General features: G+C 49.1%; 1 protein-coding gene across 3 annotated transcripts in view; it reads left to right on the plus strand.

Moving 5' to 3' along the window:
• LOC119464078 (cGMP-inhibited 3',5'-cyclic phosphodiesterase A) overlaps positions 1 to 27113 on the plus strand; it is a 376751-nt gene that overhangs the window by 326248 nt on the left and 23390 nt on the right. For 2 of the 3 annotated variants that reach the window (XM_049656481.1, XM_037724903.2), the window contains 12 exons: positions 969 to 1438; positions 4378 to 4712; positions 6181 to 6356; positions 9518 to 9697; positions 10578 to 10689; positions 13732 to 13869; positions 16298 to 16431; positions 18177 to 18380; positions 21202 to 21363; positions 22087 to 22267; positions 25452 to 25526; positions 26265 to 26312. In XM_049656481.1, the coding sequence (XP_049512438.1) occupies positions 969 to 1438; positions 4378 to 4712; positions 6181 to 6356; positions 9518 to 9697; positions 10578 to 10689; positions 13732 to 13869; positions 16298 to 16431; positions 18177 to 18380; positions 21202 to 21363; positions 22087 to 22267; positions 25452 to 25526; positions 26265 to 26312 (2215 nt within the window). The remainder of the gene's footprint in view (positions 1 to 968; positions 1439 to 4377; positions 4713 to 6180; positions 6357 to 9517; positions 9698 to 10577; positions 10690 to 13731; positions 13870 to 16297; positions 16432 to 18176; positions 18381 to 21201; positions 21364 to 22086; positions 22268 to 25451; positions 25527 to 26264; positions 26313 to 27113) is intronic. The other variant, XM_049656482.1, reaches the window with a different exon arrangement.

The following is a 27113-nucleotide window of genomic DNA, read 5'->3' on the forward strand; positions in this document are numbered from 1 at the left end:
CTGAGGAGGCCTGTGTAATATGAAACACTGAAATGCATGTACAAGAGCCCAGAAACCGCGTCTGTTTTGTACGTCAAAATTGAAGGGCTTTAAAATTGGAAAATTTCCTGCACTTCGCTTCGCCAGTGTTCTAAACAGTCGTGGTAACATCGGCTTCATCGTTATAGGGAGCTCAAGAAATATTACGAAGACATGTTTGAAGAAGAGACACAGCGCTGCCTCATTTCGCCCTTGGCAGACTACGATAACTCGATAATTAATACATTCAGACGAGCTTGTTCGTTTACAGAGTTTTGTAAACATGTTAGATTTCTGCGAACAACCTACCGCTGAAATGGGACCGCATTTGTTGGGTTCGTAATCGCGATATCGCGTTCAACTTCTCTAAGAAAGTTCGGCTGTCCGTCGTCGCTACTATAGCAGCATTCAAACCAAAACTTAAGAGATCTTAGAGGCGGATTTCGCGACGAGTTTGACAGCGCCACCGCTGCTGCAAGGTTGAGAGAGAATACGCAGCGACCCTGCCGGCGTCATGACCACAGTATTCCTCACTGCTTTCCCGCTGTACGTGGGTTGATTGATTGATGGATTTTCTTGGCGCAGGGCCCAGTTCTGGCCAAAGAGCGCCAACTGTACATGGGTACGGCAACATTCAGGGAAATACCGAGGACAATGATATAGTGTATGTTTCCTGTGGATTTTAGGGCAAATCGGGAGATGCGATTCTCTTACACGAAACTCCTATTGTAGAATCATTCTGTTCTCACCTTTCTGGCTTCTGATCACGAGGTCTAAGAGGGTTTCTGGCGGTACGAATACAAGACGCGTCTTACCATAGTTAAGGACTACTACGACCGGTTAGGTTAGGTTTGAGGCAGCGGTGGCGCAGTGAAAGCCGTAGTGATGCATTGAATATACCATATCATGAGCTTGAGAAAGTGACGCACGCGCCTCTTTCGGTTTCGCAGGGCTCCAGCTCTACCGTGGACGTCGCTCTGCTAGCGGAGGCCCACGGCCTGGTGACAGACATGCTGCTGGACCCGAACCTCCCGCCGCACGTGGTGAGCGGGCTGCGCGCGCTGGCCACGCTCCTGTCGCCGCCGAGCCACGGGCCGCCCCAGCCGCGGCCCAGGCCCGGCGGCGCCTCGGTCTCGCTGGCCGATTTCAACTGCGGCTCGGACACGGAGGAGATCCCGTACACCGGAGAAAGACCGTCGGCCCTGCCCAAGCGGCTGCGCCGCAATCTTCCTCCGGGCCTGCTCCGGCGCATGTCGACGAGCACGTGGACGACGACAACCTCGGCGACGGGCATGCCCACGCTGGAGCCAGAGCCCAGCCGAAAGAGGAGCACTAGTTTCAGGCACGCGGCAGCCGCCGCCGAGGGGTCCGCCGCCGCCCAGCACCAGGCATTCCTGGCGAACCACGCAGCGGCGTCCAGGTATATATATGCGTTGCAACAACGCGAGCTATATATACCACGCCCGCCATTTGGCTGGCTGTTTGGGGCAAAAGGAATATTAGGGAGAAAGCCTTAGGTGTGTCTATGTTGGCGGTGACCTTGCGGTGACCTTGGCGAAATTGCGCCGTGGCGAAAAATGGCCGACGCCGCAGAGAGTGAAAAGACGTCTAAAACGCTCGGATTGACGTCACATTTCTCAGGGAGGTTCCCCGTAAACAAAGTAAATTATTGGCTTTGAAAAGAAAATTTTGTACATTTCGTTCCGGGTGGGAATCGAACCCCGACCTCCGCGGTGCAAGACGAGCACGCTTGCCTAAAGCCACGGCTGCTTTTTTTTTCTTTATTGCATGTTTTGTCATTCTGCTCCACGGTTCTAGCTTACTAAAGGTGTGCCTAGTGCGTGCCTGATTGCACACGTCACGCGGTGACAGAGACGCGCTCGTGCCACTGCTCGCGCTTTCGTCGTCGTCTTCGTCCACAGCTGGCCGTCCACAGGTGGCCTTCACGTTTTACAAGCGTGTAACACTGGCTTACTTTTTGTATAAGAGCCATCGAAAGAAAATGGCGAGCGTAACGTTCACACACACGACTACACCGGTATGGATCAGAGGGCAAGCGGATCTAACCGATATTCTGGATGGCATTGAGAGGAATAAATGCAGCTGGGCAGGTCATGAAAGACGTAGGGCGGATAATCGACGATTTGTTATAGCGTTAAAGAATGTGTACCAAGAGAAGGGGAGCGGCAGTCGAGGACGTCAGAGAACTATGGTAGGTGGTGGGATGAAATGAGGAAATTTGCAGGCATAACATGGTGTCAGCTGGCGCAAGACAGGCGTAACTTAATATCACTAGGAGAGGCCATCGTCTTGGCAGTGGACGTAAATAGTGGAACGATGATTTAGGAACGGGGGGATAATTATAATCCATAATGAACGCGACAGTGCAGAAACAGGCAATAGAACGAACAACAGGGACAGGCGCAAGCTGTCAAACTGTGCGAAATACAGTAGGACAACGCCGCCTCCCGAGCGACGCGATCACTGGGGTTCACTGAGCGGGGCCAACAAATTTACGCCGCCGCTTCTTTGTTATCCTAAAGGCCGCGCACCATATTTCCTTGGCGCTTCTTGAGCAAAAATCTCGCAATTTCTCGCCTTGAGCGTCTGCCTGAAGACACAAATCCCGCAAGTTTTGCATTTGAGCGTCTACGTGAAGACACTCGAGCGCAGACACGTTTCGTGGATCACTTTTCACCGCGGGAGTCGTCGAGAAGCGCTATTTAAGGAAAGTACCAGTCGAGGATTGGCGCGTTTCTGGACTTTCAGTATCTTTTTAGATAAGGCTTGCCACGTGACATAACCTTTTATACAATGTATGTACACTGTGTGGGCAGCGCGCTGTAGAATTTCAAGGAGCGTGTTTTGGTATATGTTGTGTACTGCACCTAGCGATGATAGATCGATGGGGCGCTGTGGCGAAGGCCGGCTTCCATAAAAAAACGGGACATGAGGACGTTCACGTCAAGCAAGGGCCTTCAGCTAACACGTTTCTTAGGATCTTGTTCGTGGGACCTTCAGATGCGCGCGAAACTATGCTGCCTCTATCTCCTCTCTATTTTCAACCCTATACCTCCTTCCCCAGTGCAGGGTAGCAAACCGAACGTGTGTCTGGTGGATCTCCCGGCCTCTTCTCTCTTCTATTTCTCTCTATCTCTCTGTTCGAGGGAGATTACGCCAAGATACAGCTCTAGTGGACAAAGACGATGTACAATACGAGTCCGCGCGTGAAACTTCCTCCGTTTGTTAGTAATGTGACCCGCCTCGTACCTGGCAACATCTTCGCTTGCTTGTTCTCGGATTCGATTATGATAATAACCCTCGGTGACCAGGCATAAGGATGAGAAGATGCGAGTGCTCCAATTCTACATCGTGAGGCGGAAGACTAGCTTGTAGAGAAGACGGATAGCTTGCTCTAAACGCTCGTTCGAGCCGCCAACAGTTTTCAGGTGCGTGACGAGCTTCCGCGGTGGTCTGGTAACTTGCACTGGGAACTTTAGCCTTCTCTTTTACTTTCGTCGTTAAGATGCTGGAACTTTCACCATCCGTGATACACCGCTGGCGAGTTCTTTGCCCTCTCGATGACTCCCGCCCTTAGCTATTACTTACGAAAGTGGAAAGTTCAAGGATTATTCACCGGGGTAACGACGCCGGCCTTTTCACTACCTGCGGAGTAGGAGCTAGATGCCTTTGTCGTCCTTGAGAAGCATCAGGGCCGTTAGAAGACGAAGTGAAAATATACTTGAAAGCAGCGATCAAGAGTAATAACTTCTGTCGTCCTTGAAACGCAAACTATATGCAAGTGCAGTGGTCCTGCCCAGGCCCGTTTATGAATACCGGGCCACTCGTCTAAGCAGGTCGTCTACTCCGTTGGCTTCTCGCCGCCCGTGCAATGCGATGTATCCCCGACTTGACTTTTTAGCCATCCCATCTCGTCACTTCGAAAATCTTCCTCTGATCGTATTCCACGTGTGTGAAGACAGGTTCCTGTAGATCAATGCAGTGCACCAGTTACGCAGTTCACCAGTTGCAGTGAATGCAGTGCACCAATTAAGCCGATTTCAGAATTCGCGGCTTTTCTTTTAAAGCCTGATCAACTCCGCTGGCTTATCTTTATATTTCCTTCTTCCTCTCGCACTGCGTAGGGTATCCAACTTGATGTTTATGCCTCGTCTCTCCTATTCTGTATATATCGTTCTCCCAAGCCTCTTCTGCAACGTGTAGTGGCAGGCTAGAGTCGCACGTCATCCAGGCCGACCTGCCCGCCCTTCTCCCATTAAAGTCCTATCTCTTGATGACTTCCCCACCGTCTTCCTTCCTCGTCATGTTCTCTCCTTCCGCTTGTCTTTTCTCTCGCAGCGGTTCGTCGGCTCGCGGCCCGGCGTCCGGCGCTCCGTCGTCGGTGCTGCAGCCGAAGGGCCGCTCGTTCTCGACGACGGCCATCCCATCGTCGGCGCTTTCCCGGCGAGGCGTGCGCGAGCGCAAGACGGTGTGCAGCCTCCACCCGCTGAGCCTGGCCGCCGGGACGACGCCCGGCGCGGCGGCGGGCGAGGCCGCCGCCTCGGCGGACCAGCAGCAGCAGCAGGCCACGTTGCCTTCGGTGCGCCGGCTGCACACGTCCGACTACGACTCCAGCAACGACTCGCCCAGCGGGTCGGACACCAACGACCCGGCGAGCGGGCCCAACGTGCTGGGTAAGGTTGACGAAGGCTATAGCGGGGTGTTGTTGGCGGCGCTCATTTCTTCTTTTCTTCCTTCATTCATTCATGCATTACTTTCTTCTTTTGCTCTTTTTTCTTTGTTTCCTTTCTCACTGAGCTGTCGATCACGGGAGCTTGAGCCAATGAGAACTGGATCGTTGAACCCCGTGGCCTGCCTTTCTGCTTTTCTCACTGACCTGTCCGGCTCAAGCTCGACCTTGAGCCAGCGGGGACTGGTTGGTTGATGAGGAGGAACTCGCGCCACGTGCTCGATCCACGGTGGCGTCTCTAATGGCCGCTAATATAAAGCCGCGTATTTTATATATGTGTGTATAGTAGCCCACAGTGCCCTCCTTGCATTTTTCCTTTTTATTGCGACAGCAATTATATGGACACTCCAAGCGCATTTCTGTCGTCGCCGTCGCCGTGATGTTCCGTATAAAGTTCCAACACGATAGCATCGTCGCCGCGCGCCGGACACTGTATGTGCGAATGAACGCTTGCGAGGGTCAGCCGACGATCGCGGCTCAATCTCGCGCGCGAGGGAGAAAGGCGCCGGGGCGTAAACGTGCCGGGGGGTTCTACTCCGGCTGCTGCTGCTTGCCGCGCAGGCACCGTATATTGATATCGATCTGTGACGTGGACAAAGTACGTCCAGTGCCGGTAGCTCCGTATGCGTTGTGCTTTCGACGTTTAGTTCGCGTTGAAGCGAGAGACAGTAAGAAGGTCAATTCCCTCGTTCCTGCTGCCGCGCTTCCTGACAGCGAGTTTCCGCGGTCATCCAGCGAAGTGTGTTCATTTACCTGTGCGAGCGTGACACCGTGCTTGTTAATTTAGTTAGTAGGCGAATGTATTGAAGTTTATACGGCCGATAAAACTAATATGCTTACTTCGTATAGCTGTCTTCTAATTTGCTATCGCAATCGACGCTTCGCCTTTCAGACGGAACTGCGACATGTTTTTTTTTTTTTTTTACCGTCTTTCCTGCCTACCCGCGTCCCTCCCTTCCAGGCTTCTTTCCTTACTTCCTTGCTTGCTTCATTCATTCATTCATTCATTCATTCATTTATTAAGGGTCAATAAAAATAAATTCTGGGTTCAGATTAATTTATAAATTACTACTATAGAGTATAAAACATGAGCCGTTTCGTGAGGCTAGTGTATTGCTAGTCGTGTATTGCTAGCCTTGATAAGCCGAAACTGACTCAAGAACGACATTTCTGTTTGTTTATTGTTCATAATTACTGGAGAACTCGTCTTCTATTACTGTCCTCTCATTGCTTCGTTGCCAAAATGTGTTTATTCTTGTGTCGTCAATGTTTTCTGGAGGGGGTCCCCTTGACAGTTTTGTAACTCGGGCACTTCCTCTTGCAACGATACTGTTTCAACAAGAGAAGAAGGCGAGACAATATCGTCGTGCTAAAACGCCCGTATTCATTCCTCCTTTCTGTGTACATCGCAGAGGGTGCACTGAGGTCGCCGCAGCAGGCGACGGCCGCGGTGGCAACGGCTACAACGGCAGCGACGACGGCGGGACCCGTTCGGTGCGGACTCTGCGGGGCTCGGGTGGGCGCGACGCTAGCGGCAAGGCCCCGCGAGAGACGCCTCGAGGACGCCACTGGTGCCAAAGGGGACGAGGTAATATGCCCACCTACCTACATCTCTTTCGGTTTTCTAATCGCCGCTCGTTCAGGCGCTCGAAATAACTAGGAACAGTGGGAATCCAAAATCAAGAAGGGGGCCGACAGATGGAGTAGCACGCTATGTATAAAAGTTACATATATAAAAGTGACAAACAGGGATAAAGTGCTTCAGAAAGGGTGGCCAATGTTTCGATTGGAGGACCTATCTTCGTCGAAGGCGGCTTTGTCGTTCTCGGCAGGTTAGTTTAACAGTACAACGAAAGCGACAGTATGCGCGCTTCAGTATGACCTCCGAGATTCGTAGAGCATTACGTGCGTTGGAAGTCTCGGGGTCCATGACTTAGAACGCCGGGTTTGGTGTGAACCTACCGGAGCGCCTGCTCATGAGCCCTTAGGAATGTGGCGAGAAGCGCGCTTTATTGTAGCCTTCGAGATTCGTGGCGCCTCGCCGGTGCTGTAGATCTCCGAGGTTTTGATTTTATAGGCAAGTTGCTGAGTATTATGGCATGAATACTCGGCGGCGCTGTGGTCGCATCCAGTGGAGACGCACAAAAAAAAAAAGAAAAAAAACAATTCTATACTGGTGTGCATTCCTTTAACAGACAAGATTATTGGCTGTGTCCAATTTTTAACGCGACAGCGTTAAGGGCCCAGTAAAGTTCAGGTTCTTCTTTACCACTCTTCTACTTGGGCGTCCGAGACGCACCGCCAGAGCCGGTTTACGCAAGTAGAGGATGTATACTGCCGCTAGCGATAGCGGCGACTGGTTCGCTGGATGCTTCTGCTTGATCGAAGTAGACACAGATGACGAGAGAAAAGAAAAACTTTCTATTTACAATTATTTACAAGACTTTACATGAAGTTACAAGTACACATAATAGACGGAACTGGTACACATAGGGCGACCCTATAACGACATAGTCGATGGTGCATAGCACCGAAGTTTGTCCAGAACGTTTGGACGGGGCAGCGGGGCCACGTTTTCAACCCTTCGGTGCCCCGCCCCAAGCATTTACCACCCAATTGCCCACGAGTGGCTGTCAGTGGTCCGCCGACGCACCAATCACGAATCCTGTGCCGGTGCTTCCAGCATTGCGCTTCTTCCAAGCGCCCTTTCCTCTACCGCCTTTTACGGTATCATTCTCACTATCCCCCAAAACAACATACAAATAACAACCACGTTCCAAGAAAGGGGGGGGGGGGGGGGGGTGACAGGTGCATAGCATGCGTGCTCCCTGGGAAAGCCACAGCGCCCAGCACAATGGGCTCAATAAAATCTAAAGAACAGGCGGCACCTGGAAGCTGCAGCGATTGACCTTTGCTGTGACCCCTTCTCCGCTCGTACCTATACGAAAAACCGATACCGTAGTAGCTACGGGTCCTTTGTCAATGAAACGTGGCGACCGACACTTTGGGCTCACGTACCCCTATTCAGTAAATGCTTGCTCGAAGAAGCCTTTCGCGACGGCCGATTGGCAACGGTCTTCCGTCGTCATGTGCCGCCCCGTCATTTCTCAGAGCCAGTCGGTCCGCAAGTACATCTGGTCAGCTGTAATCGCGTCCGTCACGTTTGAAACCACTTGAAAGCGTGTCTCTGAATGAATTTCTGAACCGTGCGCCACAACCGGCAAGAGTCGTTGACGCGTCACGCCTTGCTGCCACAAATCGCCCATCCACGTGCCGGTTTTAATCTGGCAGTGTCATGAGCCGTGCGCCTGCTCACCTCGGCGCCGTCAACGCGACATGCATCCGCCGCCGACCAATTATCCCATTGTGTTTTGCCTGTCAAGCAAGGAGCATTGACCAAATACGCTAGCCGTCTCTTAAGCTTTCCTCTGCAGCCGTTCCCTTCAACAGGATGAAAAGCGTGCAAAATGCCGGTTTCAAGCTTGCCGATCTATAATTAAAGACAAAACTCGTTCTTTTCTAGCAGCAGGCTTACAGGCCCCGTGTCGCCGAAAATCCGGTGTTGGCGCCGGCGTCAACACAAGCACTCGCGAGAACCGCGGCAGTCACCACGTTTTAACTATACCGTAAACTTGTTTTACACTTCGAGTAAAGACTGCCACACGTCAGCGTGCGTACGAGGCGGGTCGTGCGTTGTGTAATGATATTTCACTGCATCAATTCACAAGAGCACCGTGATTGGCCATCTACCTGTATTTTTCAATACGAATACAGACACAGGGAGATCATTTCCGTGGTGCTTCAGTATTTTATAGCATGCCTCGCGTATCTCGGTACATTTGTCTGTGTAGAGGAAGGGTGAGAAAGAGCGCTCTTTCAGGAAAATCCGACAATTGTGCCGGCGTGTACACAACCGCTTGCAGAGGTAGGAGTGTATGGGACAGGAAGGCCTAGGTTTGATTTGTGCAGCATATATCTTTGGTTAATAATATTCAGCAAGATTTTCTTGTCGGTGTTCCGATAAAACAGTGAACAATAAGCAATATGTTGTAGTGTGGCACATTGTCATGCTCTGCTCCATCAGTTGAATTCTTGAATTGCGCGATGCCTTCCGCACCGATTGAAAAGAAGTGACCCAACACATGAGCCAGCTGTAATATCGCTATCTCCCTGTGGCGTTCTTTGTTCATGCAGTACTGAAAGGCAGGCGTGAAAACACGGCATCAATCAGAAGTCGAGCACAAACATTCGTTGACTGGTGGAACATCGTCTAACATTTCCTTACACTCCTGAGATTGCGATTGTACTGCAAAATTTGCAGGACAGTATAGTCCAGATCAGACATAAAAACAAACAAGTGCACCTTATGGTCGACGCATGGCACATCATTATTAGTTTTATCACGTGCGCAAGTCAGCGTTCGATTATCTTGCCCAGAAGAATTATCTTGAATTATCATCAAAGAACAATTTTTATGCTTGAACATTCATCTTTCGGGAGTGCCCACACGACTGCACTATTGGCGGGGTAGGCGCTGCCTTTCCTTGAGCATGCGCAGGTAAGGTTTAGACATTCCTTCTTTTCCGCCACTGTCGGACTTTTGAGTTGATAGTCGGCGTTTGTGTTGTTCATTTCGTTTCTTCTTGTGTCCGACTTGGCACGCCTGCCTTTCAGTACCACGAAGCCTTACTGACTTGCACAACGTTCAGTGATTCCATGTTGTTCTCTGTTTCTCTTACCGCATCGCAGGACTCGGGATCGGGGAACGAGGGGGACGTCGACCGCGACGAAGGGGGTGGCCTCTACGTGGGGGACACCCTCTTCCTGCCCGACGAAATCGTCCGCGACCCACTGCTGGGCCGGATAGCCGAGTGGGACTACCCTATATTTGATCTCAACAGGCTAAATCCGGACACCATACTCAGCAAGGTCTGTGAGCGAGCCCCATTTCCCCGAGTGCTCAGCTACGTGCCAGTTTGGGGCAGAGCATGTCCGGTAGCACGGGTCTATTCCTTGCGATTGCTACGCGCAGTTCCAATCGCGTTGACTGGCGTTTATTGATGTTGACGCTTTTTAAGAGTGACCTAGATAGGGAAAAAAAAGGACACAGACCTAACTATCTTTTGGGGGAAACGCTGGTAGTGACTGTTTTGTTGAAAGCCACGTGTACACTGCCATGGATCGCCCTTCTCATGTCCGAAAATGTTTGTCTCTATCACCTTTTAGCAGTCGATTGGCCTCTACATCAAATTTCTTTCTGCGAAATTTTATCTCCTTAGCTCTCTTATTTTGCGCACAGTAACGGTTTCGAGCGTTAAAACTACAGCATTGTACTCAAACTCGGTTCCGTAGGATCCCACAGCTTGGCGTGTTTAGACAAGTATTCAACAAACTGAAAAACACTTCACAGAGCAATAGAAGTGCAATCTGAGGCATCAGTCACTGACAGTCGCCAAATAACTCTGTGGAAGAATCCGTGTCCTTTCTTGATTTCAGTGATAAAGGCATTCGACGGTCTTAAAGTGCAAATCAAGATATTACCTGTCACATTTATCGGTACTGTACGGCAGGAACCTCGATCGTGCCCGCTGAAACGCGTTAGTTGCCATGTTCCCACTGACAAAGTAAAAATACGCATCCCCTTCATATTATACAATTCGAGATAACTTGTGGCAACCAAGCTGATTACATACACTTAAGACAGTGAACATCTTAAACGAGTTACGAATGCCGAGAGAAGTGCTGATCGACTTAACAGAGGTGTGTCTGGGGATATGGGATCTCATGGATGATCTTTCTTTATTTTCAGATGTGTTATCGCGTATTTTTAGAAGTTGGTCTGTTCGATGCCTTCAAAATCCCGGAGCCCGAGTTTCTCCATTACTTCCACGCACTCGAGAGTGGTTATAGAGAAAAACCATGTGAGTATCAGAGCACTTGTTCTTATCTTGCCTTATCTTTGAGGACGTTGGCTACGGTAGCGGTGTTGTGAAAATGTAGCCTTGTTTGTCCTAGTGAGAAAGACCTAGTTTGTCTTTCTCAACTGGTTCAAAGTTGGGTTCAAGTGGCACTTTTTATGTTCTCTTATCTGTAAAATTGTGGTCAGAATAAAGGTGGAATCCGAAAAACGTGCAGGGGAGAGCGATAACAGTCAACCGCACTTGTGTATTTCAGTTTTCTTTCTGCGTATGAGATTGTAAACGATAGAGTTTACGCCTGCCCACAAAACGTCTTATATTTTACGGCATACCGGAAGGTCGGGTACGTCGACTGCAGCAGTGATGTTGGCAACGCCATCTTGTCGCGCTTTGGTAAAGCACAATACATTAGAAACATCCTTGTGTAGCGTCATCAATTACACTATACACTAGCCGATGTTGCTGCTGACGCCTTTGCACCAGCCAACAGGTATATTACTTCCGTGCGCGCTAGATGACGTCACCGTCGCAAAGTGGTGCCACCAGTTACACAGAACGTGTCTACGTTTTCAGTGTTGAGGCTTTTCGCATTCGGCGAAGTGTTCCGCAATGCATTAGTGACACATCCGCCAATCCACCCAAAAAAAAAATCGAGCGGGATTTAGTTAAGGGACACTTTCAGTTCCACGTGTGCTGATAATTCACCATTGCATGTCCGCTTGTCTGAATGGCAGCAAAGTGGCACATCTTTGTGTGACTTCTAGAATAAAGAACTAGGAATTGGTGAGCCCTATTCCTGTCGTCTTTTACGCGAAAGCGTAGATGCCCCGTCTGTCAAATGGGCGAGATTATGTTCGAATGCGCGGGGGAAGCGAGTGCAGAAGGCGGAAGGCGCCCGGAAGTGGAGAAGAGAATCGCCGCGTTCGCGCCCCTTCCGTTTGTGCGTCGACGCCGCGGTGTTCGCTGTGCATGTTTGCGGCGTCCATACGCTTGCACGTAGCACGCGTTCACGAAGTGAAACGTCGCTGTGACTTTTTTATTGCGATAGCAATTATATGGACACTCAAAAGCAGATTTCTGCCGTCGGCGTCGCCGTCGCCGTCGCCGTCGCCGTCGCCGTGAGGTTCCGTATGACGTCATTTGGAGATGAAATCGTCGCCGCGCGCCGAACGCTGTATGTGCGAGTGAAAGGGCGCGAGGGGCGCGTCTTTCACGGGGAGTGAACGCACGGCGGAGAACAAACGCGCGTTCTGCGCCGTGCTCGCTTAAGGGCTGCAGAAGTAGGCGTCTCTTTTCTCCTTTACAATCACCATGTATGTAGAGCAAACGCGCCTTCTTCGGACGCGCGAGAGGCCGTGGGGGAGGGGGAGGGAAGGGAGGCGACGTTTAGCTGCGGCACCAAGTGCCTATTTATATCAGAGGCTCCAGCAACAGTCACCAACGCCGCACGCATTTTGAGCTAACGCGGGCAAAACGCCGATGGCGTCGACAACAGTTCTGCGTGTTGTTGCTACCAAAGCCGCTCACCTTACTTCGTATGACATTGCTGTGTTGCTATCGTGGTGTAATAGTTCAGCGGAAATCCGCTAGGTGGAGATAAGTAATTTGGGTGGACGTCTCAGTTTCTCTTTAATTACTTATCTCCACCTAGCGGATTTCCGCTGAACTATTACACCATATACTTGCCTTTGCTTCGAGTTGTCGACAAATTCGACTTCGCCCTGCCATCTGCTAGCCGCCTGGTTAGCTCAGATGGTAGAGCGGCTGCCCCGGAAAGGCGGTGGTCCCGGGTTCGAGTCCCGGACCAGGACGAATTTTTCTTCAACTGCGAGGCTTTCTTTCGAGGAACCCGGTTGGGTTTCCATAGTAGCGAATTGCTACATTTGGGTGGACGTCTCAGTTTCTCTTTAATTACTTATCTCCACCTAGCGGATTTCCGCTGAACTATTACACCATATACTTGCCTTTGCTTCGAGTTGTCGACAAATTCGACTTCGCCCTGCCATCTGCTAGCCGCCTGGTTAGCTCAGATGGTAGAGCGGCTGCCCCGGAAAGGCGGTGGTCCCGGGTTCGAGTCCCGGACCAGGACGAATTTTTCTTCAACTGCGAGGCTTTCTTTCGAGGAACCCGGTTGGGTTTCCATAGTAGCGAATTGCTACATTTGGGTGGACGTCTCAGTTTCTCTTTAATTACTTATCTCCACCTAGCGGATTTCCGCTGAACTATTACACCATATACTTGCCTTTGCTTCGAGTTGTCGACAAATTCGACTTCGCCCTGCCATCTGCTAGCCGCCTGGTTAGCTCAGATGGTAGAGCGGCTGCCCCGGAAAGGCGGTGGTCCCGGGTTCGAGTCCCGGACCAGGACGAATTTTTCTTCAACTGCGAGGCTTTCTTTCGAGGAACCCGGTTGGGTTTCCATAGTAGCGAATTGCTACATTTGGGTGGACGTCTCAGTTTCTCTTTAATTACTTATCTCCACCTAGCGGATTTCCGCTGAACTATTACACCATATACTTGCCTTTGCTTCGAGTTGTCGACAAATTCGACTTCGCCCTGCCATCTGCTAGCCGCCTGGTTAGCTCAGATGGTAGAGCGGCTGCCCCGGAAAGGCGGTGGTCCCGGGTTCGAGTCCCGGACCAGGACGAATTTTTCTTCAACTGCGAGGCTTTCTTTCGAGGAACCCGGTTGGGTTTCCATAGTAGCGAATTGCTACATTTGGGTGGACGTCTCAGTTTCTCTTTAACTGTGTTGCTATCGCATTCATTGCTTCGCCCTTAGGGCGAAACTGTGACATTTTCTTTTTTGTTTTGCTGCGTTTTTTGTGCTCGTTTTTTCTTCCTGTTTAGGAGCATGTATCAACTGACTGAAAAAAAAAAAACTTATATTCACGGAGACATAACTGCACTTGTGTGCGTGCTCCGCTGTGGCGTCGGACGCATGATGGATATTATGCGGACGTCACGCTACTGCTCTTTTAGTCGTTTCGAGGATTTTCCAGTTTAACCGATTCTTTCCTTGCTTTCACTTTCCGTGTCTGTGTCAGATCACAATCGAATGCACGCCGCGGACGTCCTCCACGGGGTGTACTACCTGACGTCGCAAGCCATTCCTGGTTTTACACAAGTGGTGCCGGACACCACGGACTCACCGCTACACAAGACGGCCGGAAACTTCCTAGCAGGTGACGCCTATTCGTGAGTCAAGCGCAGCGGTCGCTAGGAACGGTCTATTTGAAAAAAGACTGCTTGGTTCGCGGCGACTTGATTTGCCTGGAAAGAGGAATTCTCAAAGTCATCTGATTACTTTTTTTTATGAGAGAACTCGACCACCACGGTCCTTATCCAAGAAGGTTTAAGAATCCTTGGCAATACCAGGGTCATTTGACGGTTATACGATTCGAGAACGGCTTTATTGGGGAACGTTCAGTAAAAATTCTGGAACTCGAGAGCATTTGAGTGCACCCTGTAGTTAAGACCAAATTTTTCAATCGCCCTCCCGTGATGCTCAATTTTGTAAACATTCATGTGTTCATTTGATTTTCGAGTATCACATCTCTTATGGGCACTATGACCATCACTTATATTCATTCAATTTCACGTTCAAGTAGTAGGTGTTATTGTAATCTTTTAACGTTTTATGCATTTTATTCCTAAGTGTTTGTGCTCCTACAGACTGTTACACTCTTGTCTACTAATTGCGACGACTGGACGATCGGCCGTTGTGCGTGCAGGCGCTACTTAAAGACCGTCTCCATCGCTCGTCAGCCCACAAAGCTGTGAATTCACTGTTGTCTTTCTTGAGGGCGAGTGGCCTAAGTGAACGCTTTTGACTTGCTCATGCCGCCCTCCGCGTGCGTGCGCGAGCTCACCGTGTCCTTCCTCCTCCCACCCCCTCCTCGCTCAATCTTATCTTTCTATTCCCCCTTTCCCGTCCCCCAGAGTAGGGTAGTCAACCAGACGCATTTCTGGTTAACATCCCTGCCTTCTCTCTTTCTCTCCTCCTCCTGCTCCTTCCTTGTCTACTAATATTGCGAAAGAAATTATACGGACACGCGAGGTGTGTTCGCGCCGTCTCCATCGCCGTGCTGTCTCTAGTGCGATGGCACATGTGTGGGCCAAGCGCACAATGTTTGGAGGTTCCGTGTTCTGAGCTTCCGAGACGCGGCACAGGGAAATGGTAAAGATAGAGGCAGCACGGAACGTTCGCTATGGGACAAACACACGCGTTCTACGGTGCCCGCGTTCCTCACCGTGCCAGCGTTCGGACCGCGAGTGCTCGCCGTTATCGAGTGAGCTCTGTTTACACGTTTCTGTTTTCGGGCGCTTGAGAACACACCTGTTTTCTTGTAAGCGAATATTTAGTGCAGTTTATACTGCCCACGAAATTACGAGGCTAGCATCGTGTAATATTCTAATCCTTTGCTACCAGAGTCCATTTATCTCGGCTGTAAGTGCAACCTTTTCATGAGTTCCGCATTTTGAGCTTCCGACTCGCGTTATATATTCCTTCCTGCAAATTAGAATGCATCATTACCGTAGTCTGCAGCGACGTCCCTGCAGGTCTTGGTTCACAGATTCGGATCAATATTCATTTATTATAAATTTGTACTACCGTAAGCGATTCCGGCCTGGTCAGGTTTAGCACTGCTGACCGTTAATCAAGATGTCTATAGCATCCACGCGCATAAAGATTAGGCGATACCCGTTCCCTAACCCATGCAGTTCAAGCTGTTGAGCGTCACCGGGACAAGTTGGGTTATCCCTCATAATCTGCCCGATTAATATTTGTATGCGAAGCACAGCGCCGATGGCAGACTTCCCCGCACTCATAATTACAGTCACTGAATCATGAATATCGTTGGCATCGTCTTTCTGGAACTCAGAAGGACGGTGGGCGTAACATGTCGAGTACTGCTTCACGTAACAAACGCGGCGCACACCTTCGAGCGCAGTGCGAAAAACACGAATGGAGGCAAAGTCTTGAGGTATTGGCAGCACCTGCATCAGATCGCCTACATCTCCGTTCGCAGAAGGCACATTCAATAACATTGTCCTGGCCGGAAATATTTCTTGAGGCGATGCCTTTCAATACCGGACACACTCCCCTGGTTTAATAAAAAATGTTACTGGGTCAATCCCAGACTTGGCTTCTGGCTGTAAGAATGGCTGCTTTTTCTCACCTCGCGTTCAGAATCACGTTTTATTGGGTTTCTAAGGTGTATACATTATGAACGTACAGAAGTTGGTCCGGGAGCATTAGGCTGTGACGAGTCTTCCTATCAGGTAGTAGACAAAGCATATAATGTTAATGATCGGCAAGGTAGATAAGAGGAGGAAAATGCATGGAGGTCAATAAGAAAGTTTACTTCGAACTTGTGTAAGCTCAGAGTGACCCTTTCAATAGTGTTTTTTTCTTCTTGGTAGTGACTTCATTCTTTTGTTTGCGCTCAGTCCTCAGCGCCATCTAAATTTAACTTCGGCATTCGTGGATTTAGGTTCTCCCTGGTCTGTGCCGTCGCAGCTGGAGATGCGCGAAGATAAAAAAAAAGTTCTAACGCTTTCATGTGTGACATCAATCGACGTGCACAATTGTGTTTCTCTCGTCTACAGAAGAAACTTATGGCATCATGGGAGCCAACTTTCCGGCGTTAGAACTGATGGCCCTCTATACAGCAGCCGCCATGCACGACTATGACCATCCTGGCAGGACGAACGCCTTTTTGGTCTCCACGTACGCACCACAGGTAAGGAGGCTTTGCGGCTACCGACAGTGTCACATATGCAAGAAGAAAAACGTTACCTCTTTTATAAACTTGAAATGTGGGTGCTAAGCAGCTTGGATGGACGAAATGAAGCTGACAGTACATACGTGAACTCGCTACTAAAGTTTGAGACAAGCGCTGCTTATACGAGTAATAAGTGTCAATATAGTTGGACGATAATTTAGAAGCTTGAGTGCAAGCTGAGAACCACGCAGTGAGCCGTGGATACGAAAATGGCCGGCGCAGCGTAAAAAAATATATAGGAATACGAGGGTCCAGGTAGCAACAATGGGTAGCTGGTGTCCTGTTTTATATCAAAAGAAAGAACTGAAATTTGTCAGGTCATGCAATCCCAAGAACAAATAAGGGATGCCCTTCTGGAGTCTGGGTAGGGAAATGCGGGCGCGCTCGGCTAAGCATGAGATAAAGTGGTGGAATTTGGAGATGGTCAGGCATAGTGTGCAGGCGTCTGACGCATGACAGATATAACGTCAGATCGCTGAGAGAGGTCTTCGATCGAAAGGGGCCTGAATGAGCATGATGTTAATGATAACGAAGATGATTACATATCATTAAACCTCCTGACCGCTACAGAGTTCTCCTGCACTCCAGAGTACTTCGGAGCTCCCTGGAGTCATGATGTATTAGCAAGAGACTTCCTGGCCATGCTAATGTAACAAATTCTATTCTAATGCCACTCCTTTTTGCTCTCCGTTAGTCGTCAGAACCCTATTTCGCCTGCGTTATCAATAAGATCAGATATAGGATCAGCGTAGAATCGAGTGGAAGGAATCGCTGTATTACATAGACCCTGGCTTCCTTCTAATAGACGTATTTAGAAACCCAACATTCGAATCAGAGGTTAATATGGCGCTCCTACCTCACATAACACGCGTATTTCTCTGGAATCTCCGAGCATTTCTGAACGGGGCAGCGTTAAGGGCCCCGTGTCGCAGAAAATCCGGCGTTGGTGTCGGCGTAAGCGCCAGCGTTCGTGGCGCAGAAAATCATCCCGAACCACCCCCACCACGTAGGCCCTCCACGTGGCGCAGGAGCGTTAGTGAAGAAAACTAAATTTCTGAAAGTAATATCTGTCAGAAAAATCGTAAAGGACGACTTAACTATAACATGCAGGCATGATAGCGTCGGATTCTAATTTTAATGTACGAGAAAACATAATTATGTTACCAGGAACCTAAAACACAAACCTCTTTTCCAGCATTTCTACCTTAAATGGCGGCGCGCCCAGGTAGATTACTTGCAAGAACACCATCCAGATAGCGCTCGCCTCCTCGGCAGGTCAAACTGGAACTTAATCTTCCTAATGCGTTTTGGACACGCGCGCGCCTCGGGGCAACAGCAAAAGAATAAAATAATAAAAAGGTCCTAAAGCCTTCACATTTTGATATGGCACAGCTTATACTGCTCCTGTAAAGATGCCTTCTCAGTAATGCATTTGTGTTTATTATGAAGCCGACTTTAAGGGGATCGGCGTAAGCTTGGTTTTTGTAAGCTGGCTTTCCCACGTTGTGTGCTGCAGTGAAGTCTACTCATAAAGAAAAATGCAATGCGAACGGGGCCCGATAACGCTATCGCTTTCCACTCTTAAAGGGGAAGCTTAAGCGTCGTCAATTTTTTTTTTCTTTTCGGAGCCGCCAAACCCAGTGGTTCGTGATTTCAAAGGTGCTGCTCGCTGCCGAGTTAATTCTTGCGCATGTCTCTCGCAGGCCGTATTGTACAACGACAGGTCGGTGCTGGAGAACTACCATGCAGCATCTGCGTGGACGTTATTCCTGTCCGAGTCCAATTTTAATTTCCTCGTACACTTGGACAAGGCGGAGTTCAAGCGGTTTCGCTTCCTCGTCATTGAGTGCATTCTCGCCACCGATCTCAAGAGGCATTTCGAGATCCTTGCCGAATTTAATGCTAAGGTGAGCCACCGCACTGTCTAACATAACCTTTCCTTTTCCCTACACTAAAATGTAAAAAAAAAACTGATCACAGATACAGTTCGTGAAGCTTAGAAGCCATGTGCGCACGTCCAGTGGACCAAAGACAGCTTCACTACTTGTTAGTGGGATAGTTGGTTCAGACCTCTGGTGTATTAGGACGCAAACAAATGTGAAATAAGAACACGACAGCAAAGAGCACCACTCCCAACTACGTTTCGAAAACTTGTTTGGGATTAATGATCTTAATTGGCGAGCGACGCTCTTTTTTGTCCTGTTCCTATTTCATATTGTTCAGCATCCTAATACACCACAACAATACACCACTGAAAGAAGTGGTTATGCTTTTTGTGACTTCAAGCTTTGTAGACCTACATTTTGTAGATGTAGCAGGTTTTGTAGCTATGTTATTCAATATCCTATGTGTACAGCACTCTCACCAGCCATCGTCGGTTATATATGGTCTTAATTGATAAACAATAAGACATTCACGTCCTGCTTCTCCGGTGTAGTGCCTTCTTTTTTCCTTTTTGATGCACATGAAAGTTATTTCATAATTTGTTCTTCAACGCCCTCATTTTGTAGTGTTCTTTAAAATTCTGAGCCAACAAAGTCGCGAAGTATGCAAATCGTATCTGTTGCCTTTTCGTACCAATTAGTGCTGTCTTCTGTCGTTTGTGTTCAGCTGTCTTGCTTTTACTTGCCATGATGTTGATGCTCATAATGACATCAGTTATTTCATTAAATGTTGCATATACCCTACTTGGGTAATGGCCTAAGAATCGCCTAAGTACACATTTTACAACAGTGCTAGTTCGATCAGTTGACAGGGACCACCGCATTTTTCATTCAACGCGCTGTTGTCTTTACTTCTCGCTCAAACTTAAAGAGTAAGAATGCCCAGATTCTTCCATATACAGTTAAACCTGGATATAAAAAAACTGACAAATTCCCCCAAAACTTCGTTATAAAGAGGATTTCGTTATATGCAGGTTCGGCACGAAAATTCGAAAAAGAAACGCTTACCGTATTTACTCGATTCAAACGCGCCCTCGATTGTAACGCGCACCCATTTTCCGTTTTCGTCGAAGCACTCATCCTTGGAATGTCACACCAGGTACTGAATGCGTGGACGCGTGTCGTTTCGCACAAGCGCGAGGCATGGGAAACAAAGAGCGAGCGTCACGATGGCGTCGTAGCGTCGTATAGTGTTACAGTAGAACCCCGTTGTTACGTTCCCTGGGGCTGCGTTTTCCCGGCTGTTACGTCGTTTTCAGCCGTTCCCGGCACAGCTCTCATAGAACCCAATGCATTGGTAACCCTGCTGTTGCGTCGCAACTGTGGGACCGTTCCCGCATCATACGTTTCGAAATGCCACCCCGCGCCGGCCCGAGCGACCATTTTGACTTTTCATGTCGCTTGGCTTGGTGGCTTGACGATGGCATTGGCCGCCCAAAGTGTCGGGGGCGACAACTATGACGTATTTTCGGTTTCCGCCAGCAAAAGTATGGCCCTTGAGATCCGTATTTGCTATCTAAAGATGGTGTCTATGACGCGTTGTGGCCCTAAAATTGGCTCATAGATGTTCCGTATAAAGTCCAAGGGCGATAACGCAGTCGCCGCGCGCCGTATGCTGTATGTGCGAGTGAAAACGTGCGAGGGGAGCCGGCGACCGCGTCTAAATCTCGCGCGCGCAAGAAACAAAAGCAGGGAGGAAGCGCGCCTTCTTCCGTTGCGCTCGAGGCACCGGTGAGGGAGCGAGGGGGAAGGAATAACGGGCGGCGTTGTACTGTACTCTGGCATCAACTGCGTACTGCGCGGCGGCGCGCGGTCGCGCGGGCCGTATCTTGAAAGCGATCTGCGTTGGGGCAGACTCTAGGCAGTGTAGGTGCGTCGGCGGCTCGTAGCTTTGTGCGTGCTGTGTGTTCTCGGCGCTCAGTTTGCGTTGAAGCGATAGACAACAGCACGAAGGTCACTTCGCTCGCTTCTGCAGCGGCGCTTCCACACGCCGCCAGCGTTTGACAGCGCGTGTCCGCGCTCATCGAGTGTGATGTGTCACAGCGTCTACCAGCGCGTCGGCAACATAAACTCGAAAAGGAGAGTGCCGGCTTGGCGGGCTAGGCCAGCTGCAGCAAGCGGCAGGATCAAGTTTGAATGAAGGGAGGGGGAAAGGTCACGCCCGCGGCGGCAAGATCGCCGGGTCTAGGGATGCAGGCCCGTCTCGCACACGTGCGCTCGCTTCGCATTCCGTAGCGGTGGAGAAGGTGCTTCCGGTTGCTGCTCGCGCAAAAATGACAAAATTTGGGGCGAAATCTCTAGGTTGTCGGCGGGGAAAATTTGTTATTTCGAGGGTGTATCCCGCTGCCACTTCGTTACGTAGAGGTCTCAAATAAATGTGCTTCTATGGAGTAACGGCGGCGAATAGAAAAACTTCGTTATATCCAGGAATTCGTTATATGGAGGTTAGTTATAAGCAGGTTTAACTGTAGTAAGACTACGTCGCCATTATTGGTAGCTCTTGTTTCATTTCATGGTTCTGGCGTAATCATATTTAGAAATTCGATTAGGAGTTCCCTGTTGTAGTGGAATGTCCTGTCGACAATCATGTAGCCTGCCGTTGTGGATACTGGCAGGCATTTGAATTTGCTGGCTGTTTGCGAACGCAAAAGAACAGAGAACCTCTGACTGAGACACTCGACTACCTTGACTTCCGTGTCTTCCACCGTTCTCGGCTGTTCGCATAGTTGCTGACGTGCGTACGAGAATCTAGTCCTTCTCATAATTGTCGTTTTTTTTTCTATAGGCAAATGACACAGATGCCCCGGGGATCGATTGGAACAACGAGACTGACCGGCTGCTGGTCATGGAGATGGCCATCAAGTTGGCCGACATCAACGGGCCTTGCAAGAGGCATGACATCCACGTGCAGTGGACGTACAGGATAGCCGAGGAATTTTACGAGCAGGCACGCACCTCCGTTCGTTCCACTCTTATAAATGCCACAGCATATATTTGCGGAATCCCTACCTACATTGTGAAATCCGGCTAGCTATGTCTAGCCTCAAAGCTGTAGCTGCAACGTGAAGTAAGAAAGACAGCGATTCTCGTCATTAAGTGTATTGGAATCACGAAGCCCGCAGCGGTAGTAAGGGTTACCTGCCGGGACCCCACAACAACAATCCAATCCATTGCTCGCAAAAAGATTGCGGTATTATCTTGCTGCCCTTGTTCATAAGTTACTATTACACGGTCACAGTGAAGGTAGCATTGCAAAATATGACATCTTTATTTTCGTGATGCGAATTATAGGCCTCAGATTTAATAGCCGCCGCAAGGTCAGGAGATGCGGTCGATCGAGATGTGTACAAAATTTGGTAGCTGCACTCCTTACTTTAGCATACAACTTCCCCTATTCCCTCTCATGGACCATGATTGATCCACAAAGCGTCAGAACCGCCACAACTCACGCTGAGCTAGTCACAATAGGCATGCACAACCTTAGGAATCGTTGCCATAACGCAATTTAAAGCCCAACTGCTATCGAATTCTCGTAGGTCGTCGTCAGAGGCGAATTTTGCCACATTTCTTTGCCACCAGCACCCATAAATAACTCAATAATAATTAATTAATTAATTAATTAATTAATTAAATCTTGACTTTGGGTCAATGTTCTCGTTTCTCCAAACAGGGCGACGAAGAAGCGACGCTGGGGATGCAGGTGTCGCCGTTCATGGACCGCTGCAACCCGCAGCTGGCGAAGCTGCAGGAGTCCTTCATCAACCACCTCGTGGCTCCTCTGTGCAACGCATACGGCGAAGCCGGCCTGCTGCCCGGCCACTGGGTCGAGGCGTCCGACAGTGAAGACGAAGGCCAGTATCGCCCTGGTGGCTTCCTCTGTGTCTTCCATTTTAAAGGGATGCTGACATGGGATCTGTGAATTTCCATATTTTGCGTAAACCTCTTACAGAGAGGTATATGTTTACGCGAACATCTAGCATAAAAACAATGCCTTTGTAATCGTAAATTTATGCACTGAACGAAATTCGACTTCGCAGGTTAATCATCTCGCATCTTATGGCAGTCGGTAAACCAGTCGGTATTGCAGTAATGGCGTCTTCAATTTGTGCACCTGAATGGATGCAGCCACACGAGTTTCTTGCAGTGTTCACCTACGTTGGAAAGAACGTGCGCAAAGCGTCGTTTTCTGAGTCAGAGATGGCGACACGCTGATTCGTTTTCGCTGGACGACCACACATGATGTCAAAATCAGGATTTCTCTTGCTTGAGCGTCGCCCCTGAGTTTATAAGCTCAGATTCGATATTTAGCGAGATCGCGGCTATACAGGCTACAAGAGATGAAATTAACGTCCTAAAATTCGAAACTGGAAAAATGCCGGCGAACCTCGGAGTGCCCTGAATATTATTGCGATAACAAATATATGGACATTCCAGGCGAATGGCCGCCTTTGTCACCGCCGTCGACGTCGCCGTGATATTACATATAAAGTCCATGGTGCGATAACATCGCGGTCGCGCGCCGTATGATGTAGGTGCGAGCGAAAGCTTGCGACGGAGAGCCGAGAAGTATGTTGGCTTGGTGTGGCGGTGTCTTCTCGCGCTCGTTAAGGAGGAAGGCGGGGAGGGCGCGCGCTGTTCTCTCGGCGCGCAATGGGAGGGATGGGAGAGATGGGCCTGCTAGCAGGGGAGGGGAGGGGGAAGGCGGCAGGTTAGTGCGCATGTCCTCTTCTACTCCAGCTGCGGCGGCTGAGCGTGGCCGCGCGCATCATATCTTCGAGGCAATCTGCGCAGGGTTCGAAGGCTAGGCGACCGAATATAGCTGATGGCTTCGTGTTCGCTGTGTGCGCTGTGTTCTCGCGCACAGCTCGCGTTGAAGCGAGGGGTAGCATGAAGGGCAATTCGGTAGCCGCTACTGGCGCTCTTCGTCACGACTGCCAGTGTCATGACTGCCAGTGTCCGCGGTGATCGACTGAGATGTGTTCGGGTTTCCCTTTGCGCGCGCGGCAACGTGCTTGTTAATTTAGTTACTAAGCGAATGTTTACAGAAGTTTATGCAGATGATAAAACGATTAACCTTACTTCGTATAGCTGCCTAATAATTTGCTATCGCAATCAATACTTCGCCTGTCGGGCGAAACTGTGACTTTCTTTAAAGCGAAGCTTTCTTTTTATACCTCCCCGGGGCCTAGTGTATGTAAGTATGCAGTAACATTTCTCGCCGAATAGACAATTTATATAGTCTGTAATGTTGACCGACAAGTAGTACCAGTGAGGGCACCTATCTTCTGCGTAGTCAGACAAGTTACGAGGAAATAACCTGTGCATGTGATGTCGGCTCATGCTTAAATCTAAATCTAAATATCTAAAGTCCTCAGGCCTCTTAATGCAGATCACATGGTATTCAACGGTTTGTTTGGTTTTCCTATATTTCTTCTATTTGTTCTACCCCATCTTTGGGCCACTGGTTATGACCCAACCTTCGGCTAATGCCACAAGATGGGCATGCACCGCTATCCCATTCGGGGTTTTGAAGCCTTAGACGCATTTAATTATGCGTCGTAACTTCTATGTGCGTACACCTGTTCTCTCGACAAGCGTCATACATCGCTTCGGCCGCTCATATTCATGCCCGAGAGAGGTACAATGCCGTGCGCGCTTCATTCATTACTGTTGCTACCCCGTTAACTCATACAAGCTTGGCGTCACCTAAATTCCAACGTTGCTTTCTATCTTCGTCTTCTAGTTCGAAATGCGAGAGCGTTTCCTTGCGTGCACCCAGCCACTTTCCTTAATCTGGATGCTGTTTGCCCTCGTTCAGGGTTCGATAGGTGACACTGAAAAGCTCCATAATGCGCTGGTGTTCACGGCTGATAAAGTGTAAACTGGCCATCGGAGGACATCGGCAAGGAATGAGTGGAATATTGCTGAGGCAAAAATACCGACAAGAGATATAAAAGGAATCGCCACAGGCATTGGTAGCATTACAACATAACGCATAGATAGGCGAATTGCTAGATTACAGTTGATAGAGCAACACATGTTTCGCCCACCCAGGCTAGGTCACTACAGTCGAACGACTTTATAGCGATGCCCTTGAGGTCTACGAAATCATTCGTTATGCAGGTCACTTCGTTGTAAAGGTCGCGCATCGTACAGCTCACAATAGAACCGGGACAGAATTATTCCTTCGTTATACAGGTCATTTTGTTGTATAGGTGCTTGACTGTATTTTTATCTAGCGTGATTCAAAGGGCATGGCATTAGCGATTATCATCATCGCCACCATCATCATCATCATGCGCAACCGTTGTGACAGCCAGTGCCACAACGGTGGATTCGAGGGCTAGTTCACGCCACATCTGGTGGCGTGAACGTTCACTTCATCGCAGCATTTGCTGTAGTCGAGATGGCGCCGATGAGAACTGCCACAGAAGAAGAAATCGTAGAGATAAAACGTCGTCGCGCTGCCAGAGAACGTCACCGCTATGTTGACCAAACATGTGCCGCAAGGGAGCGTACATTACAACAGCAGCATGAAGGGCCGCGCACCTCAAGATGCATAACAATAAGAATTTCAAGTCCACGAGCATTCGATTACCACAAGTTTAGACACAAGCTAAGGGGGCCCTCTTTAATGAATTGCTATCCCATTAAGATAGTGATCTCTATTAATTTCTGCATTATTCTATTTATTTTAAGACTCGTGTCTCTCGTAGTTGCGCAATGAACACTTGAGGTGCGGGTCGCAGTTTATTCTGTCAACTCTTTCAGGGCTCATTTCTTCCTGCCATGCTTTCTTGACATAAAGCTGTGCCAGACTATACTCCGATGTGAAGAAAACATTGTGCTTCTGTGTAAGCTTTTTTTCCTGTTTCATTTCTCCCTGGAGGGGCGGCTTTACTTCTATACTTTTTTAAAGCAAATTTTGACCTACGCTCGGGCTGAACTTCAATTTAACATAGCGAAGTTCTGTGCTGTCTTTTAGCCTGTCAATCTCTATTCTGCGTTAAAATACTTCCCGCTTGGATTTTATAGGCGGCACTGACAAAACCGATTCCCAAACCGGAAGAGATACGGAAGAGGAAACGGAAGGGGAAACATCTGCAAGCGGTAAGCATCGTTCACTTCCGGCCTTTCTTGCTCGTGCGTGAATTTCAGGATGTTGTGCTGTTCGCCTGCCGATGTGCATTATTTTTTTCTAGACTTGTGTAGCGTATAGTCTTCTGTGTTTTCTTTTCACTTAAGCGTTTGCAAAACCGATACCAGTAGGCTTCTTTAGAGATCTCAAGAAAACGCGACGAAGACATTGTCTGAAAAGCGAGGAGACTGTCGTATCCGATTTGGGCTTGAACGGAAGCACCCTATCTAATCCGACCAGTCCCAACCTAGCTTTACCCGACCCATACAGCCACACCATGACCTATAAAAAGCCGGAGTTTTGTTACATTTTCGATCCCCTATTGTTCAAATCATGTTCCTGGTAATAAAGATGTGAAGTCTTTGTTCTGCTCGTAGCTGTATCGCGTAGTCAACCACAATTCCTGTGCCATTTTTAACGCATTAACCAGCTTTTCCCGCTCTAGTTTCAATGCTGACGTGTGTGCGTGCGTGTGTGCATCTGTGTAGAAAAGACCAGCATGTCTGTCCCTTTTGGTGTTGTTCAATGTTTGCAGTGTTCGCAGTGCTGTATGCGTGCCACGTTTCGGCCCCAGCGGTATTGCATAGATGTGTGTTACTTTCATCTTCATTTTTGTTGTTTCACTGAGCGAGTTTTCTGTTCTGTTAACAACTCTGTCGGAAACTTATGTAGTCCGGTTAGTCACTAACGCTGTTGGCTTTCCTCACTAGATGGCGGAGGTATGCGATTCTACAGTTTGAAGGCAATAGCATGGTGTGGTACGTAACGGCTTGCTCTTTGTGCCATTCAAAGCAGGAGAAGCCTCCTCTTTTCATAGACAACTTCCCTTGTTTCGTTTTTTACCAATAGACGCCCAATTAGAGCACTTCACCCACCTTTTGAACATGCAACATGCACATTGCAGAAACTTCACCGTGCACGTCACAGTGGTGTCAAATCTCCATTCATTTATCGTTTTCTCTGGCTGTGATGTGACGCCCTCTTCGGTTATCACCTGCACTTCGCACCGACCGTGGTCTCCACGCACTTTTTGCCTGCGACGAGTGAAATCTGTGTCTTGTGCTATACCCTCCGGGCTTCGTCGTATCGCGTGAACCTGACGCTTGCCCAGCTTTACGTCCGTCAGCGATGCCAGTGATGCGAATGCTGTCCCCATCTTCTGCATCAGCTTTATCCCATGCCCTGCTTATTGCACAAACGTTTTTGTATATTGCCAGAAACTCGAAATGCTTACTGATATTGTCTTTCCCTGCTTTCTAAAATTTTGATCCACATTGTGTTTCTAGGATTTGAGACAAAAATAAAGGGATCAGTTCATTGGGTCACAGAAACTGCTGATCTGCGAATTTAAAGCACACACCTGTAGGAACCGGGATATCTACCCTAGGCTTCGCACCTACTTGTGCGTCACAAGGCTGACAAATGTCAGAGTGTGATATGTTTCAGTCTATGTTCTTTCTCAGAGATGAGGCCTGGACGGCGCTTATCAGTGTTGCTTGTCAAATTACCAAAAGAAATCTCCTCCACATCACTAAAGCCTTCAGGACGAGAAATTGCGT

Source organism: Dermacentor silvarum, chromosome 9, assembly GCF_013339745.2.
Source record: "Dermacentor silvarum isolate Dsil-2018 chromosome 9, BIME_Dsil_1.4, whole genome shotgun sequence".
NCBI lineage: Eukaryota > Metazoa > Arthropoda > Arachnida > Ixodida > Ixodidae > Dermacentor > Dermacentor silvarum.